This window comes from Electrophorus electricus, chromosome 16 (genome assembly GCF_041902795.1).
Source record: "Electrophorus electricus isolate QZ-2024a chromosome 16, ASM4190279v1, whole genome shotgun sequence".
In the NCBI taxonomy this organism is placed as follows: Eukaryota; Metazoa; Chordata; class Actinopteri; order Gymnotiformes; family Gymnotidae; genus Electrophorus; species Electrophorus electricus.
This window is the reverse complement of record NC_137512.1, coordinates 20,502,745-20,525,165: the sequence shown is the minus strand read 5'-3', so window position 1 is coordinate 20,525,165 and position 22,421 is coordinate 20,502,745. Positions and strand designations below refer to the sequence as shown.

General features: G+C 45.5%; 1 protein-coding gene across 11 annotated transcripts in view; it reads right to left on the bottom strand.

Moving 5' to 3' along the window:
- diaph2 (diaphanous-related formin 2) overlaps positions 1 to 22,421 on the bottom strand; it is a 354,700-nt gene that overhangs the window by 267,922 nt on the left and 64,357 nt on the right. For all 11 annotated transcript variants that reach the window (XM_081698444.1, XM_081698443.1, XM_081698445.1 and 8 more), the window contains one exon: positions 3,874 to 4,013. In XM_081698444.1, the coding sequence (XP_081554570.1) occupies positions 3,874 to 4,013 (140 nt within the window). The remainder of the gene's footprint in view (positions 1 to 3,873; positions 4,014 to 22,421) is intronic.

Genomic DNA, 22,421 nt, shown 5'->3' with positions numbered 1-22,421 from the left:
CTTGACACCAGAAAGTGCAAAGACAAGCCCTTAGACGTCAAGGGCTGATGTAGCACTGCTAAAACCTTCCTTGCATTTACTGAGGAGGAACTGATGAGGAATCAGGGCATCCGACCCAGCTGTCGAGCGCTCTCACCATGGCAGTGGGTGAAACGGAGTGCGAGTGTATTCGGCACAGATGACAAAAGCTGTTGAGAATAAGGCATGAGTGGGTGTAAAGAAAGTTCTGGATTACTTCCCATACTGAATCCCTGCATTTCAATTGCACAGCCCATGGCATTGTTCGCACAGCCCAGAAACACAGAAAGAACAGGAAACAATCCAAACCAGCTGCCATTAGATGCAGCATGAATTAACTCTTCACAAAGATTGCATGCACGCTGGCTTTTTTTTTTTTTTTTTTCCTCTAAGCCAGGAATTCAAAGCAGACGCCATGACACTTCACTTACATGCATGGCCATGAAGACAAACTGAGATTAATTGTTTTTGTAATTTTCCCCACCTAACCAGGGAGCAGACAAAGCAAGTGGGTAGGCAAAGGAGGTACGCAGGAAACAAAGTGCAATTAAAAAAAACAAACCATTTTTCTCCTGTGATGTGCTGGGCGGAAGACGCTGTGGTTGTCTCAGGTGGAGCCACCTGCAGGAGGCTGCAGGAGGCTGCAGGAGGCTGCGTGAGGCGCTGAGCTCCACACCTGTGAGAGACGGCTGGGAGACGAGGCCTTTCTGAGGCCCAGGTGAGGAGCTGAGACCGGGCAAACACAGGCTACACCGTGACCCAAACACAGGCCAAAAAAGAGGAGGATATTAGCAGCACGCGACGGTGGATCTGCTCTCTCTACGGAGTCCTCTCATTTTGGCTTTTGCTGATTAGACTAATGTAAGAATGAAAATACCTTAGCTAAGTGTGCTTTTATGTTAATTTGGTTTTACAAAAATTCTAATTCAAATTAACTCTTGAATATCCTGAAACTGGAAACTTTGGTTATAGAGAATAATATGAATTGTAAATATGAAGTTTGAACGGAACATTGAATTTACTTGGCTGAGGTCAAATGTCACCACTGCACTCATTTACAATGAGGACCCCAGCCCTTGCTGAAAGGTGATTTATTGTCAAAATAGTGCAGTTTAATCATCAAATGGTTGTATGTATAAATTCAGCAGTTATGAACTCAAAGTGCAACACACTTCAAAGGAGGGTCCAACACTGATTTGTCCCCCAAAGCAAAGAGCAAGTCACCTCCTCTGTCTTTCCATGCCATACAGGTGAGAACAGAACTACTAAAAACTCACGTTTTAATTTCCTGCCTTATAAACACTGGATTTAATAAATAAGGAATAGGCTACAGCACATTGGAGAAACATGATTTAGTAGGAATTCATACTCAAAAATATTTGATAGCGAGAAGAGAGGCGATAAGGTTTGATGAGACACATAAGTAACTGCACCTTACGAAGGCAAAGGATCTTGGGGTCATTTTCAATCACAAAATTAATTTCCATTCAGCATGCCCTATGGTTTTATGTCTAAACATTTCACACTTTTAGGCAGTCCAGTTAAAAAAAACAAACAAACCAAAAAATTTTTTTAAATGACCAGGGTGTATGGAGATATGAGGCTTGGCTCTGTGAGAGCTCCCTGAGAACTCCCAGCAGGCATGGAACTTTCTGTCCACTGTGCTATCTGAGGGGATAGAGTATTGAACTGTGGGATAGTGATTTGTTGCTGCTTCCCTGACCTAAAAAGACTAATTTCATCTGTTGCAGGTTCTCTCAAACTGCTCTCGAGATGCATCAAAATTTTGCTGAAAGCAGACTGCTTTAAGAAGGGGAACTAGAGTGAAAAAAAACCCTAGCACGGGCACGGTGGCCTGTGCTGATCACAGGTGGGTAAGGCTGGCTGGCATGGCTACATGATATGCTGCCATCTTTTGTGTGGTTACTCCAAATACATAAAGCCAGAGCACTGCAAAGGTTACATTAACATAGTGTGGTGACAGGCTCCCATGCCCCCGTGTGTTGTGATCCGTGATAATTAACTCTGTTTATAATGATTGTGAATAACCTTCGCAAACTAGCACAAGGCTCAAATGTGCTTTTTCTTTGGGGAAAAAAAACAAAACAAAAAGACAAACTAAAACAGAAATGAAAGAAAAGCAGAGGCAGCGAGAAGGGGAGAGGCCGATAAAGACAAGCGTACAGCCGGGACCATAAACCCATCATCAATTCACCCCAGGGTGCCTATCCCGTGCCAAGGGCTGGCCTTCTATGAGGACGGGCGAGTCGCCGCTCGCTGTCCCCTGTTCATTGCCCTGTCCACAACGCTCCCGAGCTCTGCCGTTTGCAAACACCCAGAGGGTGGTCTTGGCCTCAGCTGCCCCTCGGCACCCTCTGCCCTTTCATTGAAGAGATGTGCTGACGGCACTCCTTTTTCCGCCCGCGCGGCCGAACTTTATAGCGCGCTGTGCTCACAGGGGACGCCGCGTGTGCTCCTCGAAGAACAACAAGACACATTAATTCCCTGTGATTAATGGCCAAAGGTAGCAGTAAATAAATGGATGCGCAGGGCCCTGCAACTGATGGCCTGATAAAGACAAGCACAATGAGATGGCATCTTTTCACTTAATTAGACCAATAACAAGCCATTACCTTGATGCACTTTGTTCTCAAACTACCCTTGGTGCACTCCCTAACAAGAAAACAAAAGCAAAGTTTGTTTGTTTACACCTCTATGACTCTTGTTACATTGGCTTTGCTTTGCCATATGGGGAGATTGGCGGCATGTTGGTAAAAATCTTTTAATTGCTTTCCAGCAGAGAGTGCGTCTGTTGTGAGCAGAAGCAGAGGATCTCTCCGGTGACACCACACCAAGTGCCTATTAGTTTGGAAGCCTGTGGTACGCTCACGTGCCTATACTGTATCCACTGATCAAAGCGATATCCTGCTGGGGCTCTGGGAACATCTTCTCCCTCCCCCAGCACAGGGTCATCTGAAAGAGAACATCAACTTGCCACCCATGTGATGACCACTTTATATGCACTGCTCATTGATTCACATTAAGAGCCATCTCTCAGACAGTGCACCAGTAAATAATTGAGAGGGTCTGCTGTCACAGAGTGCTTCTCTGTGCTGGTGGGACCAAATTAAATTTGAAGATCTCATCCCGTCCACAAGGATGAGGTGATACAACTTTGCGGAGAGGAGCATGAGAAACTCGGAACCTAATTATGTTTGAATGAAAAGGGCCGATGTAACAGATCGCCCAGTATGGGCAGAGAACCAAAAGAAACGTGAAATTATTTTAAGTAGTAAATTAACCATGATCAAACCAGATTAAAAAAGAGAAGTGGGCCAGCGATTATAAAGAGACACTTTAGAGGAAGGACATGAAAGAGATGGTGTCCGGGCCGGTGCTGGAGGGGGAGGTGTACTTATTAAAGTCTTACAGAAAAGCTGGTTGCCTGAAGTGTAAAAAACGGACTTCCTATTAGAGTCTAATGGATAGAGCCGTGAGCAGTGACAGGGCTGGGCTCAGACTGACTGGAGGCTATGCTAATTTAGGCAGCTCTTCCATGGGCTACGCTCACTTAACTAGGTCGGTAGGATCCACACGGGCCGTGTGTTAAAGGACCCACTGACACATTTCCAATTTGCATCCTAACAGATCCTCCAAGAATGCCGAGCTCGGGAGGCCCAGACCAGGGCAAATGAGGCACGGCCGGGGAACTTTCCCGCCCCACCCAGCCCCGGAAGAGTCCGTGGTGGCGTTGGTGCAGAGCATAAAGGCAAAGCGAGGTATAGAGAAGAACAGACGAAGCCCAGCGAGACTAAGGTCGACATCTGGAGAACGAGGGAGTGGCAGATTACTGACCTGACGGGGTTGCTGGTCAGGGAGACACGCAGAGACTCCAGGCAGTTGAGGAGCTTCTCCTCAGCGATTCCGGAGCGCAGCTCATGTACGTATTCCTGTGACGACAGCGTACACTCATGCTTGCTGTTCCTTAGCCCACCCTGTGGTAACAAGACACATTAGAGAGTCAGTCACTGCAACACTGCACTTAACAGCCTGTTAGACCTGTCACACATTAATTACAACATCTGTGTCAGACTGGATAACTGTGAGTCCCGGGTATAATTTGAAATATACAGGAGCTAACTAATATAGATGAATAATCAGCTGTGAAGAGCTGGGTTCCGTTTTGTTTTCATTGCCTCTCTGACCGGATATGCCCATTTTGTCCATGTTGAATGTAGAAATGGAACAAAACAAAGCTACAAACCTACAGTCGTGATTAAACGCCTGCAAAACTGAGTGGGTGGTGAACACTTAATTTGACTTTCTCCAAACACAAACACCATCAAGATGTATAACAGGAACAAGATCACTTATTAGACCACTTTTATGCCGTCTACTGTGCAGGGTCAGAGTGTTGCCCTCATTACATTGGATGATTCACATTTACAACTCATGTACCCACAGAACACCTGACCACAAGCCCCTTTAGAACCGCACAAAGGCTTTACTGGTGTATTTTTGCCTACAGATTAATCAGTATTAGATCCAATAACAAACGTGAATGTGAATTTTTAAAACTCTGATTAATTCCATAATAATAATGTTCTGCTTCTGGTTTTTCCTGTCAACACACAGTCACACACACGAATTGGTTCTCACTTTCAAACACAGGACACATCATCAAAACCCCCGGTTTGATATTTAAACTTACACTTAGAATAAATTTTTATTTTAGAAAGATTCGTTTTATATGAACCCTAGTACCGACAGAGAATGTGAATATTTCAAATAAAATGCTTATCTTCACTTATGGTGGGGAAGAGTAAACCAGACAGCTGGTTCGTACAGAGTGCACCCTGGCCTCCCAGCAGTACCCCAGCCACCAGCAGGTGAGAATGATTACCCACACTCCCCCTCTTCAGGCTGCCTTCCTCCTCCAATCAGCACACATCCCACCCACGGTCCTGACAGTTACGCAGCTACCAGCTTGACAAGACAGCAAGAGCTGTATGACGCTAATTTCAGAATTTTCCCATTTTCACAAACCCCCCAAAATAATGATCTCGACTGCGGGTGTTTAGTTTTACATCCTGGTTATAGGTGTCAACTAAATTTGTAATCAAGGTGCATGATTTAGCTGTACCGCACACTGCTGAGTTACTGACTTCTGTGCTTGGTCCGTCACACAGGAAGCCATTCAATGAGGCACACTGCCAAATTTTTCCCTAAAGTCCTGCAAATATTCACTTCTAACTCCCGCAGACAGGCTAATGCTAAATGGATCTGTTTGGGGTTGTTCCAGAGTAAGGATTTGCAATATGCTCAAATTTAAAGAAAGGCACAAATTGCCTGAAGAGATAGAGGCAGACAGTCTGCCACCTCCCATACATGCTGCCAGCTACAAGCCGACATGTCTGTATATTTGTGTATTTTACTGAACCTACCCCAGGTCATGAGGTAAAGATTCTGTGGATAAAAAAAGAAACCCAAAACTATGCCTAAAAGCAGAGCATGTTTGGATATGCCATTGTAATACAGACATAAACAATACTGCCAAGTCAGCTATTTTCAGTCTGGAGGCAGGCTGACATGGGTTTAGTCATGACAGCCTGCTCAAATACATCTTGATTGGTCGGCACGTTTCCAGAATTGAACGGCATCATCTCATTTCACGCAGAGTGTTCAATCAAGACAAGGTCGCACAGGGCGAAGACTGTCAACCTTATCTGCTCCACTCGGATACCAAAATTCTTCTGGCAGAGAGGTTTGTAGGTGTGCCACGCTAATGATAATATTTACTCTTGGCCCTTTTTTTTTTCCTAAAAATGGTAATGTCGAGTTCCGGGTTTCTCCTACCTTCCCAGGCTCCATCTGAAGGCAGACAACATTCCAAACGAGCAAAAAGGAAAGGCAGCCAATCAGACGAAGAGCTGAATCACAGCAGACAGGCAGAGGAGCATGGCCATGAGCATGCAGGCAGCATCAGGGACTCTGCTCCAAACACACTCTGCTGTGCTCCACTGGGGAGCCAGCCATCCCAGCAAGTCAGCTGAGGCCCACTCAAAGAAGGCAGAGCAAGTTTATAGGCCAAAATGTGGCAAATGGCCACAGACACGCATCGGGCCTGCAATGGTTGAGATGCAGCATAAGCCATGGCTCCACGTTACTCGGGACCGTTAGACGAGATGGAGATTTTTTTTTTTTTTCCTGGGGTTCTCACCACTGTGTAAGCAATTATTCATTAAGGTAAATTAAATACTAAAGAGGGTAAATATATACATGAGCCAGACTATTTACAGTGGCTTAATAAGCAAATAAATAAGTGTGAACAAACGTCCTTTTGACCATTACTTTGGATCTGTGCCCAGAAAGCAAAGTGTATGCATTTATATGCAAAAATAAAAATGACATACCCAAGTTTAAACTCTCCTTACACCCTTGCAGCCATGGAGCATCTCATCCCATCTCTGCTCTGCACTTTTAGGTGAGATACCAAGCTTCTCAAAGAGTGCTAAAACCTTTTGTAAAAGTGGAAATTCAAGGCGCGGTATTTGGCCATACTTTATTCTCCGACACCCTCTCTAACCCTTGCCTATTGGATATTCTAAAAGTCCTTTTCCTTACACACTTGAGAGAATTAAGTTGTGCGGTCTGAAGTCGATTCACCACTTCCCCTTTACTGCAGCCCCTTCTTAACCTCGGCTTTAATTCCTCTTGATCTGGCTTCGACTGAAGATCGGTCAGTTCATCTCTCTGCTGCTTTCTTTCGCTCTCAGGGGTGACCGTGAGAGGGAATCTGAAGGATGCTGACACGACCAGCCTGCCTTTACCTGGCTAACGGAAGGCGGCGGCAGGGCGAGGAGGATGAGTTCTTTCTCCTCATTATTCTGCGTTTCTCTTACAGCCTGTGGCTCTCTCTGGGCTGGCTTGCCTTAGCAGCCTGTGACTGCCAAATGCGCAGGCAATGTAAAAGCACTTCCCTGCTGAGTTAACAAATAATGGCTATTAACTCCTAGGGGTCTGTGCCATGTTTTAAAATGTTTAAAAAGACCCCTCTAATGTTAAAAACTATCTGTATCCTGGTGTTTTTAAAATGTTTAAATAGGCATATCTAATGTTAAAAATAGTCTGTATAATGATGTTTTAAAATGTTTAAATAGGCATATCTAACGTTACATATAGTCTATACGCACACACCTTTACATACCTATTTTATAATAGAATCCCCCGTCTTGCCCGTCCAGTGTTGCTGGTTTAACTGACCTTCACTTCTGTAAGGCAAAGACAGGCCATAATATGCTACCTAATGGCCCTGGTCAATTCCATTCCATGGGATGATATCTGCATTATGCCAGACCACACTGATCATGCAGACAGCCAGACCCACTAGATTCTTGTAATTGGGTTCCTGCTCTTAGCAGCGCAAACCTACCCAGGAGAAGATATCAGAGAGCAAGAGTCTAAGACAGAGAATGGAGCGAGGGAAATGTTTGAGGATGCATGTATGTGTGTGTGTGTGTGTGTGTGTGTGTGTGTGTGTGTGTGTGTGTGTGCGCGCGCTCGCATGCATGTGCGTGCGTGGTGTTGGGGGGGGGCGTACTGAGAAAAAACAGGAGAGCAGTAAAAAATAAATAAATAAACAGAATAATGAAATAAATTAAAATCAATCAATCAATCAATCCAAAATTTAAAAAACAGGTTTAACAGAGAAAAGACAGATATGGCCCTTAGACGATGTCCAAAGACCTCATCTCCTACTCTTATTGAATCTGTATTTGTCGATAACAGCATTTCCTGCCAAAGACAATAGTGCCGTGCACAGTTCTTTCAGTGAGCCTGTCACTTTCACTTTGGGACAAGGACATTGCTAGCTGTGTTTCTCCCTCCTCCTCTCAACATGCCTGCTGTCTTGGCAAGGTCCCGGGAGAGAGTTGAAGGCAGACCTGTCCAGCCAGCCTGCACCTTCGCCTGTAATCACACATCACTGGACTGGCAGGCTGCACTGAGATCAGCTCTGTTCTAGAGACACTTATACATACATTATTTAACGCCGCACCTTTGAGACTCTGTGGCAGACGGAGCACCGGACAGACCGCTGCCTGCCTGCAGCCCGGGTAGGTGCAGGAGCCGCAGCCGCTGAGTGGGTGTAATTACATGGCGATGGGGGCAGAAGACGATAATGCTGTAGACACTGCGGATGCAATTTACCTCAGTATGAGGCCAGTGTACTGGAATGATCCTGTTAAATTACAGCCAGTATTGCGTGTGCCGTTTTAACACAGCTAATCTGATAACCTCGCCGCTGTTACGCGCCCCCCTGACCCCCAGACGGACCGTGACCTTGCAGAATGATCTGACCTCAGTGATCACAGTGGGGAATCAGTGTTAATATGAGTAGTGATCAGCAGCACCCGTCTGCAAATACTTTTGTCTTGCAATGCAAACAAACAAATGCATGCTGGCATATATGCCTACATGGACACACATTACATTGGGGCAAAAGAAAGCATACGGCATTAAAAATATATTGTATACGTTTGTACATCTTACAGAATTCAGCCATATTAACATTCTTTTCCAGTTACGAATGACCCCCCCCCCCCAAAAAAAAGGACAGGAATACATGGGATTTTAATTACCACTTCTTTGTACGTATGTGATTAATGAAAATGACAAAAGTGCGCCACTGATCTTTTGAGAAATAATACTGATACAATCTTAGCAATTAGTGCACATCAAACCATATCAAAGCCAAGTGGTGGCAATTATTTTACTCCTTAATTTACTGCTCATTAGTGGTTGATTGACAGACTTACAGAAGGGAGCAAACAAAACAAACAAAACCAAAGACAAACACAAAGACACACACATTTTTACGCCTTGCAAGGAGGTGAAGCATGAATATGCCCACTGCACATGGGCAAACAGCTTCACACTTTTCAAACACTTAGCCTACTGCAACCCCGTTGAACTAAAAAGCCTCAGCCGGTTTACTGAAATATCCTTTCATTTTTAAAAAGTGAAATATCAGCACCATTTTCTGGTCCTGACAAGGTAGGTTACCTGTTTTGTTTTTTTTCTGTTTCATCCTACCTAGTCAAGACATTTTACTGGAAAACAAACAAACAAACACACACACACAGACACACACACACACGCACACACACACACACACACACACACCCCATGTTTGCGGTAGCTCCTCTGGACGAAAAGGTCGGCTAAAGCATGGCTCAGTGGAGATAGGTGGACAGAGGCTCCCGCAGGGAGGCCCCATGGACAGCCCCTGCTGCCGGCTGATAAGGCCACATGATGAGTCCAGGGAGCAGAGGTTCCCGCAGGCTGGGCTGCAGCCTCCCACCACACATAGCCCTGCTCTTTTCCCATGAACACAGCGTGCGCGTCCCACGGGGAGCGCGGCCACGCCGCCCATGAAGCGGAGAGATGGGCCTAAGACGATGGCATATAGCCCTGTCTGTCACCATCGGATGGCGGGAGGTTAAAGGCACTCGGTGTCATTACCGCTGCAGCCGCCGGGGGCTGTTTCAGAGTCAGTGCGGTGCCGCCTCGCTCCCCGGGAAAATGGCACCTGGCCAACCTCAAAGTGTTAAACGCTCCTCGTTCACATTAAAAGCTCTGGCGATTACCGAAAAGAAAACTAATTTTGCCAACTATACTACTCTATGGTACAACGCAACACGCATGCTGATCAGAAAAAAAGAAAAAAGAAAAAAAGAGCTATTTAAAAAAATAAAATTCCAGGATTTAATTTAGAGAAAACCAAGGACTCTTGTCAGAAGCCAAGTCATCAACAGAGGCCAAACAAAAGCAATGGCTTCATGCTGACTCAAGAGGTGTCCCTATAAGCCACCTTCCAGCCGAACAAGCACAATCCCGTGACGTGCACCGTATTAAAAAGACAAAAAGACTACACGAATTCAGCCTATAATACCTTTTATAGGCAGTTTAACAAAAAGTCCTGGACACCAGCAAGACCGAACGCTCCCATAGCTAAGCCAAAGGCACTGGAGCAGTTAAGAACAACAAGACTAGCAACATGCACTACACTGCTTTTATTTCACCCACCTGATGCCATGAAATTTATGGTCTACCTTTTTTTTTTTTAATGAAAGCTTTTGTGCTTTTTAAGGAACATTGTAGTATTTGAAATAATAAAAAGAGAGATAGCACTTACAAAGACAGTTTAACTGGGGAAAGACTTGAATGTTTTAGAGGGTCTTCATACTGCACTGTCCAAATGTTACAAGCACTACTCACAGCTGAAACAACTGAAACTTTAAGAGCATTAAAACCTTACACTTAATGAAAACTTAAGGGCAATAAAAAAAAAAAAAGGAAATTAAGAAAACAGTAATGGACTTAAATGTGCGAAAGCTAATTTAGTAACAAAGCAAGGAAGATTTATAGCAACAGTCTTTCCTTGTATTATAGAAGAAACTTATTGCATGAAAGAAGAAACTTAGACAGTCATACACGCCTCAAATGTTCAATTCCAACTTTTGGCCTCAGTTTTTCAATTACAATCTTGACCGTTTACATTCATAAGCGCAAATGGCATGTTTCTGTCTGTAATGTGAACGCAGCTGTCCTTCCAAATGGCGCACATGCACAAGTTGATATTTTTGAACGGATCAACTGCGCCAGCCAACAAAACGACTCGCGGTATTAAAACTGGAAAAATGGACACACTCGTAGCTCATATATGCATCACATTTTGCTCTGGAGGATGGCAACAGTTTGTCAGATGTACACGATCAGGTCAAGAAGGCGGAAAACGTCTTTTGCTGTTATCGCAACTAACTGTTATCGCTGCTTCTGCGCTCCTCCACCGTTGCTTTGCTGCACTGCTGGCTGACGTTGACAGCGCTAAGCCCACGAGTACAGTCAAAAAAACCATCCCAACCTGAACTCCAATTCTCAAGTTGCATGGCCACCAATTGAATACGAATCCAATGTAACATCACATATGAAAACGATTCAAATCTGATTTGAAAAATTGAAATATCAGATCTATTTCAAATACTGGCAAAAAAAAACAAAACAACCAAACACTTGATGTTTGTAAACGCAAGTGTGAGAGTGTTACCTAGTTGAGAGTGGTTGCATAGACTCATCTAGCTACAGAAGGCGTCAATTAAATTGCTTCCGATCAACAACAAATTACAGAGCAGCATCCTGAAAAAGACAGCATTCTTTTAATAACTTGTGAAGCTGAATGGGTGTCAACAGGCCACGCTGATGCTCGCATCCAGACCTAAACGCCTGCACCTCAGCAAAGACAAGTGTCTGCTTGCTTTCTGTGTGTGTGTCCATGCACAGATTGTGGGTTAACACAATGACAAGAGCTGCTCCACTTAACAACACATCCTGCTGCACTGTTCCTGCCACACCAGGGCAGATAAGGGGGCAGGACAGCTAACACAGACTGCACGCAGGTGCAGAAACTGTTCGCTGTAGGCCCTCTCACCAACACACACGCATAACCAGACGTCACTACCTGGTAGAGGGCATAGTGGGTATTTCAAAAGTTCAACGTAGGAAAGCGCAGACACCATAAATAGAAATAGTCTTCAACCGTATAGTACAAAAACACCTCTTCTGTCCTGCCTGGTGTATTTTAAGGGGAGACGTGGATGGTCAGTTCCATCTGAAATCATCAGGGGCGGCGCGGGCAGGTGAACCGACGCGGACTGTTTCTGCGGGAGTTTACAGATTACAGATTATTGGTGGAAGTTCATTTGTGGGAGCTGTGGAATCCCAGGATGTGAAGAAAAGCAGATGGTTATTTGCAAACAGAATTAGGACATTCCAAACTTCTGTTGAAAGAAACTTAAAAGAGGCAATCAATCACCTTAAATTAATTTTTTTTTAAACGGTCCTTTCCAAAATGGGTTTTCACGAACACTTTTGATGCTTTTTTCAAGATATATGGAATTATCAATAAAACATTACTTGAGCCAGTGATATCTAAACACCTCTGAGGGCAACTCTGAAATTCATAGAAAGATGAGAGGACAAAACCAACCTGTTCCAAACAACTTGAGGCTGTTGACCGATAAATAAAATAAATTGCAGAGATGAGGGGTGCCTCAATAAGCATGGCAAATGAACACATGAATAAAATATTTGCACATCAAAGACTGCTCTTCATGAAAATGCATTTGTGTAACATTACGTGATAAGAACAACACATATTTGTGTTTTAATTAATACCACATCATCCCTCTAACAATGGTGGAAGCATGTTTTTAAGCAAAAATGAAATCTGAACCTTTCAACTCAGCCTGGAATTACCATGTGATGAAATTTGAGAATGACTCTCTCCTTATTTTCAAATATTCCTTGTATTTGTATGTTAAATGTAAGACTTGAATGTAAAAGGTCATTTTTGCTCTGACACAGGGCGTAAACTGGGCAATCTAATGAGTGTTTTCAGTTCATAAACAAGCACGTTTGTTTTTTAAATCAAATTTCAGCTTTTTTTTTTTTTTTTTTTTTTTTTTACATGAAAAGAAAGTCTTAGAAAGTTGAGAAAAAATTGCAAGCTCAATGACCTAACAACTCGGGGTACTCTGTGCTCAGACAGTGCACCTCAAGTGTGGACATATTCTTAACAAGACTTATTCTGAGACGGTCTGTCTGACTCAACGACTCCATCAATCAAAATGTATCAACAATTTCAATTTTGTCCAATTAAAATGCAGGTGGCAAATGCTCCTTAAGACTTGCCACCACCACCATCTCAGAGCAGCGCCTTCTACGAGCAGAAAGCTGGCTGGCAGCATTCTCTTCCACTCCGTGACAAGGAAAAGTAAACATTTTAAAAACAAACTTTGCTTGCATGACAGAACCACTGTGATTCAGCTCTGACAGACACAGTGAGCAATGCAAATGAAGCTTTGAGAAAAGGTAGTTTTACTTTTCTCTGAACCTTGTAAACCACCATTTACACTTATATTCTGTTTTTGTCAAATTAATGGAGTCAACCTGATTCAAGCGCTGAAAATAGATGTACTTTTTTAAAATATCTTTTATAATTTTAACAAATACATTTTGAATCTAAATTCATTTCTTTTTTTCACCCGAGGGAAAGTCTATTCTCGGGTGTGCAAGGCAAGTTCTGTAAATTAAAGCTGCAAATCTAACCCAGCCGATAAACGGCAGGTATTTTCACCATTTCTTTTTCTTTTTTTCCCATTTTTGAAAGAAATGACAAGCTCTCACTGCCCACACAAGAGCTCACACATAACCTCCAACCGCTGCGCTGCGTTTTGAGCCAGCCCAGAGCCAGCCTCCTCCGGGCAGGTGCAGGGAGCTGCACACGGCTCTGCAGCTCCACGCAGCAGGGTGCTTGACTCATCCTATGCACTAAGTCAATTGGACTCAGCACGAACTCGAAAGGTCCTCGCAGGCCTGCCCATGCAATATGCATGGAAGAAAAAGCAGAGGCAAACGTAACCTTCACCAGCACCTTGAAGGGCAAAGGAGCCTCATCTAACTTTCTTTTTTTTTTTTTTAAGCATATCCACACAATGTCATATGTGAGTAAACAAGAGGCCCACTTAAAAGGTAAATCACAGTGGATCTCATTTGGGCTTAGGTGGATTGGCAGCTGCACTGATTGCAGTCTGTGGGTCTAATGAACTCTCTTCTCTCTCTCCTGCGCATGGACAGAAGAGGGCCAGTAACAAGCTAACTAAACTGGAGGAAGGGAGAAGGAAAATAAATGAGCAAGCCTTCTGATGTCAGCTCTGGAGCGCTGGCTGTCTGCCTCTGTCTCTTTCATTCACACTCCACCTTTCTCCTCCTGCGGAGAGTCAACCCAAATAAACACAGGTAGGCTTGTGCGAACGAACTCGGACTCACTGGCCTGAAAACCACTCAACACGCATTGCCTCACTCCACTAATTCAACTGAACTGTGTTCCCAGAGGCATGGCAAACAAAGTCTTCTCCATCATCTGTTGTTTACAGCAAATGATCCTAAGCCTTCGATTTCAGACACGACGGCCAGGCTGTGAGAAAGGATCCAGCGGAACGGCACAGAACTACGTCTATGTCCCAGCACGGAACATGGACAGCTGAGCAGTCAGGAGAGGCTAGGAGAGTGAGACAGAGTGATGGAGAGAGAGAGAGAGAGAGAGAGAGAGAGCAGCAACACAGAGTTGGAGACAAACAAACAAACAAACAAACAGTGGAAGGGAATGAAGCAGGGAGAGAGCTTAGCATAGCCAGCACAGTGAATTAACCACCAGCAGTGAACGTCATGTCCATGCTGTGGAGCGGCAGAAGCTGTCCTGATTCCTGCCTACCGGGCCGCTGGGCTCCGGAATGGCGTTCCGCCATGATTAATGGTGCTACAGCTGAGCAGACGAGGCTCCAGCCTCTCCGCAGGGGCGCTGCGTCGCCCAGCCACAGATGCCAGGACACGGGTGCCATCTAGGATTCACCGCGTACAGTTTATGCGCAAACCAAAACTTGAACCTTCCCAACATGCAGAAAACCATGCACGCGTCCATGCACACCCCCAGAGCACATCTGCAGAGACGAGTGGGCATGCAGAGTCGCGCAGCTTTCCCAGCGCCTGAGGATCCCTCACACAGCGGTCAGGTACGCCACAACCGTGTTGGTTTTACTGCATTATTTAGTTCAGTACCTTGGTAGGGTCATGGTTGCTTTATCTCTCTGCCGTTTTCCACAGAGGAATAACTTTAAATTGTTCTGAGATGCGGAGGCCGGCAAAAGACTCAAACTATTAGAGAGCAAATATTCATGTTTCTGGTAAGTTTGACAGGATGAGCACGCCTTGGTTTTCACGGGGAACGTGCAGACAAAGCAAGGGGAGCTCTGATTTGAAAGACCTGTTCTCCTAATCAGCTCTTATTGGACTTCTACAGCCTGAGATCTGGGCAAACAAAAGTCGTTTCTCTTCATATCCACACCATTAAAGCACTTCCATCTTCCTCCTCCGTCCACTCAATAGCACTAGAAACACCTATTCATCACCACCGCTGCTCGTGCTCCCACCTAATAACCGACGTGGAGATCTTTAACTGCCTATAAATGAAAGCTCCGAACTTCAGAAGGTCTGCATCAGCAGCCTAGCCCTGGGCAGGGCTGGCATGACTACTCCTACAAAAGCAAGATTAATTAGCCTGTTGAATGGAGACTTGTCTGGGCGGTGGCGGCTTGCCTGATCCACAGCCGGCGCCACACGGCTCTGGGACCCCCCTAAGGACTGGCAGGGGGGGCTATGAAGCTCAGGCATGGGCCCTCGCAGACAGCCCCGCTCAGCCCTGTGAGGAGGGCACGCAGAAATAAGATGGAGGCGTTCGTTTGGAGAGCCCCAAACAGCGAACAGAGCCATCGCACTAACAGCGAGCAAGTGAGGCGATCGGTCTTTGTTAAGGCGCAAGGTGATTCGCTAATGAAGTGGGGTGAGGAATATGAGCAAACATGCCACACCTGCAGAACATTTTAAGCAGGCAATCCATTTTATTAGCGCTAATGATTGTCTACTGAATACAGATGGAATATAATATTTCTAAATAATATAAACATGCACACAGGCATACAGTATGCTGCAATCCATAAATTAGCATCCATATTTGCATGAAAGAAAGTTGTTATAGGGAAGACAAAGAATCAGTTTTTGCTTGTTTATTTATGTTTGTTTTTTTAACAGATGCACATGCTGCTATGCATGTTTGTGTGCGAGTGTGTGTACACGCCAGGTGAGGCGGGGGGCAGGAGTGTGACAGGAATGATCTTTCTGCGGCGAGCCATTGTCCATCTCTCACCCCGGGACCCACTTCCGGCACTGCTGAAGTTGGTCATCGCTCCTTACCCACACGAGCCTGCTCATACCGGGCTACGCTCCAGCCCGCGAGCCCCGGCGAGGCCACCGGCCGCTCGGCGTGTCCGGCAGAGCCGTATGAAAAATAGAACACCTAATGCCTGCAGATAGAGGCATTCATCAAAAAGGGAAATGCCTGCCTTTTGCAAAGCCCGCTGTATCATTAATCCCTTAAGCACAGGATATGCATGCAGCACTCTCTTAGTAAATCACTACAAATATAGGCATCTGGAGTGCGCAATATGTTTTACTTTCTGCTAGAGTTCCCCTCGAGTCACACTGCTGCTCATGTGTGCTTCTCTCCATGTGGTATATTTGGCATCGCTGTTGGTGGCCTTTTGATAGACAGCCGTCTAGGCCCACGAGGATTGAGAGCGGGGGGCCGGGTCACTACCCAGGGTGATGGTGGCCGTGCTAACTGACAGCAGGCAACCAAACCAGTTAACCTTGCGGGTGAGTACCAAGGGGCTAGGCTGGGTAATGACGTGCCTCGCACTGGTTATCCGCCGCCTGTGTCCATCCTGCGTTGGCACACAAGAAGTTCACCGGAGTTATGTGGCTAGAGACACAGGCGCCGCATTAGAAGTTTCCCAGCGCTGTCGTCCTATGGCTTTCTCCCCTTTCCTGGAGCTCTCTAATTCAGATGCAGACGATGGCGGTGCAGATGACTCAGAAGAAGAAGCGGTAGGAAAAACGGAAGCCTAAAGGTTTGCTACGAAGGGATTTGTTCAGAGCTTGGATACATGGTAATGAGGCGAGACCAGGAACAGGGATTGTCTGCACACTGAGGCAAAGTGGGTGGAAACGCAATAAGAACAAGCCTCAACTTCAAATGTTTACCCTCAGCTGCTCTAATTGCCCCCTACACAAAATGACTCAACCAGCATGTTACTTGCAACAAACTCATGTGCCTTTGACAATGCTATCTTTGTACCGAATCCCCTGTGTTTCGTTCTCAGACACTTGCATGCACTTTATTATTAATATTTTTTGTATATGTAGCTAACAACAGGGGATACACCAGAGGAGAACAGAAAGCCTTTCAGGTATGCACACCACGCGCTTCCCCATAACAAGAGCTGATCGAGTCACCGTGGATTTCTTGCTGTCACTCTCCAGACGGACCTAAGAAAATTTCAAGTACAACTCTTGTTTCTTTTTTACTACCACTTTCCACAACCTCCAGAGTTCCTCGGCTCCATGAGAGCACGGTGCCGCCAAACTAGAGTGCTCGCAATAAGGAAACGTGCTGCCGTCAGAAGAGAAAAGGACAGGTGAACCCAGAAGACAGACAGGCACCGGCGGGATAATGGACCGGGCTGTTAGAGAGGCAGAGTGCTCTGCTCACTGAGAAGCAGTTCCCGTGGGTACTGTGTGCTGCCCCTTTCCAACACCCCCGCCCCCGCGGACTGGCGCGTCTGAGGGCCATCAGGCTCGGTGGGATGGCGGTGGTAGGGCGTTGGCTCTATTTGGGTACACGTGGCTGCCCCTGTCAGTGGGGCTCTGATGCAGAGACGGGCACGTGCGTGCAGCTCTCCTGCCCACCAGCAAAGGCCCGTGAGGCGCTCAGCACGCTCTGCTGCAGCAGCTGGGTCTACCGGGCTTCCAGACCCTGGAGACGTGGAGCGGACTGGGAAACTATGGTGGGGAGAGACAACGCGGGGCTCCGTGGCAACACTATTTCCTTACACAAGCAGACGCAGGCCGCTGTTTCACTTGTACTGTTTGTGATATATTTATCGAGCAATCTTTTTTTTTTTTCCATCAGTGCTTTCTCTACTCAAACAAATGCGCAGGGAGACGATAGAGAGAAAGAGAGCAAAAATGGTACTAAATATGCACGACAAGCATGGCTGCAGTAAAGTGAGGACAGATGTTTGATGATTTCAGCAGCAGGTGATCTCATATGATTGTATGTGACTCAGACATAATACATTATCCAAGAACATGCACATTCTTTCAAGACATGATCTGACTACCTAAATGGATCAGTAATGAGATTTAGGAGAAATGCATGTGTTTCTACATAACAAATAGCTTAAGGGGGAAATCTACAAAAACAAATCACATTATACTTACAAACACGATTGGTTGTTTTTGGAAAAAGGAGTCTTCATTATTTGTATGTTTCCTGTGAAGACTTTGTCATCAGTACATAGAGATAAACAAGGATTTGAATAATTCATTTTTTAAAAGAGAGACATTACACAATGTTAAATCATGTTAATAAAAATTCACATCATTCCTTTATCAAACACACCATGCATTTGACCCACTTCCTTTCATGGGTGTTTGTCAATCTGCAGTGATTCGCAAACGTGTGGAAAAACTGAGCAAGCAAGGTGCATTCGCACTAAAACATTTCTGACTTACAAACTAGGTTTTTAAATTTGCCCCTAGACATGAGAGGGCTTTTAATGGTTGTTTTGCGGAGGCTGGCACAGACTGACAAGGGTAAAGTGAAATGGAGGAGGAGTCTGGTGCCAGTTCTAAAGCTCCGCCATAACTCTGGGCCAACACCCAACATCATCGCAGGTTAGGAGGAGGGGAGCGAAGGGGAAAAAACAAAACAGATGGGGAAGGGAAAAAAGAGGATTTACTGCAGATGCTTCCCGCCTTTTACCCCCAATATGTGCAAAGAGGAAAATGGATGGGGAAAGTACATTACTGTCGATCAATAGCCACAAATATTAAAGTAGACCTCCCCAGCCTTCTCTATCTTTCACTCTATCTGGAAGGCTGCCACGATGACAGTCTGTTCTGCTCTACAACCCTGTCCGTCGCTCTCCAATCATCGCAAACACATCCTCCCACGCAGATAGACGGTCACACGCGCGCAGCGGGAAAACACCCTGAGCCAAAGGTAGCGGGACGCAGGGAAGTAGGTGTGGCGTTTGTAGCCAGACAGTCTGCAATGAATCGCAGGTCTGACTCCTGTGACACAACACTGTTTTTGTCAACTGAACCCGCTGCACTCGCCCGCCGCGGTGGCTTCCTCTGACACTTACGCAGCAGAGGGGCCACGGCCATGCGCCGTGCGTCCCGAGCTCCATGTGGCGTTGAAAAGACACAGAGGCTTCACTCGCCGGTGGAATGCTCCTCCGCAGGCATGGGCACCTCTGACTAAAAGCCTGCCTGATCCTGCTTGGTTTGTGGTTCACAAGCACGGAAGAAGGGCTGCTCAGTTCTTTATCTATAATGACTTTGATTTATTTATTTATTTATTTATTTTAACAATGAATAGCCTCTCAGTAGGCATTCTGCGGTCCGCTGCAAAGACTCACTGCCAAATCAGCAATATCATCTTTGCTAATAACCGCCTGAGGTCTCCCAGTTGTTATCATCAAATAAATGTTTATCAATTTCACATTACCCTCACATCACCAAGGTCAAAGCTTTGATTGGTCCTTCTTCAAATCTGCAGCTTTACAAGGCACAATAAAGCCAATTCCCAATCTGTTCTTCCCTGCTGTGTTTTGTGGCCACTGCTTGAACCTGTGCAGAAAGACTTTAAAAGGACTCCGCATCCCAGTCTGGGCTGCAGATATGGACCATTTGCATTCTGCGCAGGGCAGCGAGACACCCTGAGTATGACATCAGATCCCTGCGATAAGGGCAGGGGCAGGCGAGGCTTTGCCGGACCGCTCCACCTCTCCCCCGGTGGAAGGGTGCCAGCCTTCCTGCGCTCATGCTCACATTGTCTCGTTCTAGCCGAGAGCCGGGCATCGTGATTAGCATGCGAAAAGGTTCGCCTGCTTGCCACGCACCAGTGGCGGCGATGATGTTCCCCCTGTGGACACAAATTCCCATGAGTCTAATCACCAGAATACAAAGAGTGCTGCATGAAATTCAGGCCATACAGAAGAGGGGTAACATTTAGCTCAGTCGAGCTACGAGCGACACACTCTCGTCCAAGAGTGAGCGGTCAATTGGGCCATATAAACTCCATAAACTGTCGTAGATAATGTGTAGCTGGTTAGTGGGCAAGTGTAAAGAGGTTTGTCATACCGTAAATGAGCACAATTGCCTATTCAGTTCAATGAAATATGATAAGGACATGAGAAGAAGCTCTCAAAGCACCTGTGCTGTACCATAAAAAGTGATTTTACCTTCCAGACCTAAAGGGGGAGGGGAAGCTGACATGAATGAAGAAGAGAGAATTAACAAGTCCTCTTGAACTTTCTACTGACACACTTCTGCAACAAATCTGTCTTTGCTCAAGTCCCTCATTGGTGCCATTAAGAATTTCTAATGAAGATTTCCTCCAATCTCGCTGATCACAGGGAGTATTACTATAGATTTCCCCTGGTGAGTGCATGAGAGAGAACTCTAGTTCAGACTGAGCTCCTGGCCCAGCCTGCAAATGCATCTTGATTCCCTAATGAAGTCAGCAGCTCCAAAACAATGAAGTAATTGACAACTAGTCCACGGAGCTTTCCAGAAAAATTTGAATATGAGATGCAAATAACACTATCAAAAGAGTCAAGTGTAAAATAAAAACCAAAATAGAAGCAAGTAAACAAGCTCCTTGAATAATAAACAATTGTTTAGCTAGATCTTAAAAAAACAACAACAAAAAAAAAACATCAACCAACAAACACTTCAGCAATTCATCACTTGACCTTCAGGGTTCACACAAACACAGCCCTGTTCACCGAACAACACGATCAGATGAGATGATGGGAGTCTTAAATAAGATAAGTGAGCATAATATAAGATGAAGGTGTAAATCTAAATAACTGTGGCAGCAAAACCTCAGCATGGCCTCAGAAATTAGTGACTCAACATTTAGGCAAGAAATCACTTCTGTTAAAGCAGAGAAACTGGGACTCAAATACCTCAAGAGTGAAGTGTTTAGCATTTTAGATTCTATAGGTTCCTTATGTTTTTGTAGCATTAATGAATTAACAAAAATACCAGGCTGCAATACAACCATAAGAGTTAGTTAAAATTGTTAAAATGCTGAGCTACATGTACAGCTTGACTGACTGCACTATGGAAGCACAGAAACACGTGTACGCATGCACACACATGCGCACACACATGCATGCGCACACACACACACACAGAACACACACTCACACTCTCTTCCTGCATCTTAACACCAAAACAGAATACCAAGGCACGTTAATTTAACTCTTTGAATACCCAGCGCTGGCTTAGCTGCCAGTGACCGCAGGTGGCTGGCTCCTCAGCCCGGGCTCTCCAGTGTGTCCGCCTGCATCTCCGCTGCAAGGAGCATGTCTGCAATGTCTTGCAGGGCCTCTCCTGGATTCAACCTTGGGGGTGTCGTTGTTTCCATATCCGTGACATGGCTGGGTTTTAAATGAGTGAATGGCACCCTAATACGTGCCCATCACTATCAAAGTTTATTACAGCTCATCCCCCTGCCACCAGCAGAGTAATGACATTTAGCCAATCCTATCAAACCCAGGAAAAGCTGCAGGTATAAATCAATGCCCCTCCACCTGCTCCTCACATCCATTATTTAGGGCCCTTTTTCAGATCATATTAGATACCAGGCCTTCAGAACAGAAGCATGTGTTTCTGAGCAAAAACATCCCTGCCAACCCACAACCTCCCCAGAGGCGTGAAAAACAGGATCAATGTGCATCTGTGCTGACAAGCAGTTTATATTAAATCCCATTAGTATGATACAGAAATCATTTAATGTGAGTTTGCTACAATCCACTATTTTCTTATCATGGAACACCCAACAGACACAGACTTATGCAGCTCCAGATTTTCACAGCAAGGACGTAGGTCCGTTTACTGCCACAGCTTGTTATTTCTCCATCAGATATAGCATAGTTTATACAGCCCTCTAAAACACACAGAGCCCACAGAGCCAAGCCAGAGAGCCTCGAGTGTACGTGTCCAACCACAGTCACAGACTGCCCTCTACAGAACACACGCGTGATCTGCAAGGAGAGAGAGCAACAGTGAAAGATAGGGAGCGAGTCTGGAGCACAGCTGAAGCACAGCAGTTAAATCTGTGCATCGTCAGTGTGAGGCTGAAGCCCGCAGGACTGGCACTAAGCACACACACACACACACCTCCCAATGGGAATGAGGACTGGATTAGTCCCAGTACTGCAGAAAGGTCACAGCGGAAATCTGCAAATGTCAATGCAGTCACGCGGTTGACCCTCTCCGACGCCTGTTGACACAGTCACCGCTACTCCACATTGTGCCCGGTCCTGTGCGGACACCACGTGATCAGCATGATCGGGGGCTAACTGATCAGGACAGCTGATCACCCCCAGCGCAGAAAAGCCTCACCAGGACCAGGGCTACTCAATACCCCCTTTCCCAGGAGTCTAACCTTAGTTGAGAGCAATAACTGTATGTCAGAACAGACATCACAATAATATACCCATCATCAGAGGTTACGATCTTTCGGCATAAGAAAGAAGAAAATTACTTAAAAAAAAATTAAAAACTGCAGAGACAGCATAAACATAAATATTGGTATTCTTTTAAAAATGTCATGTGTCAGTGAGCAGAGAAAAACACAAAAATAGTGG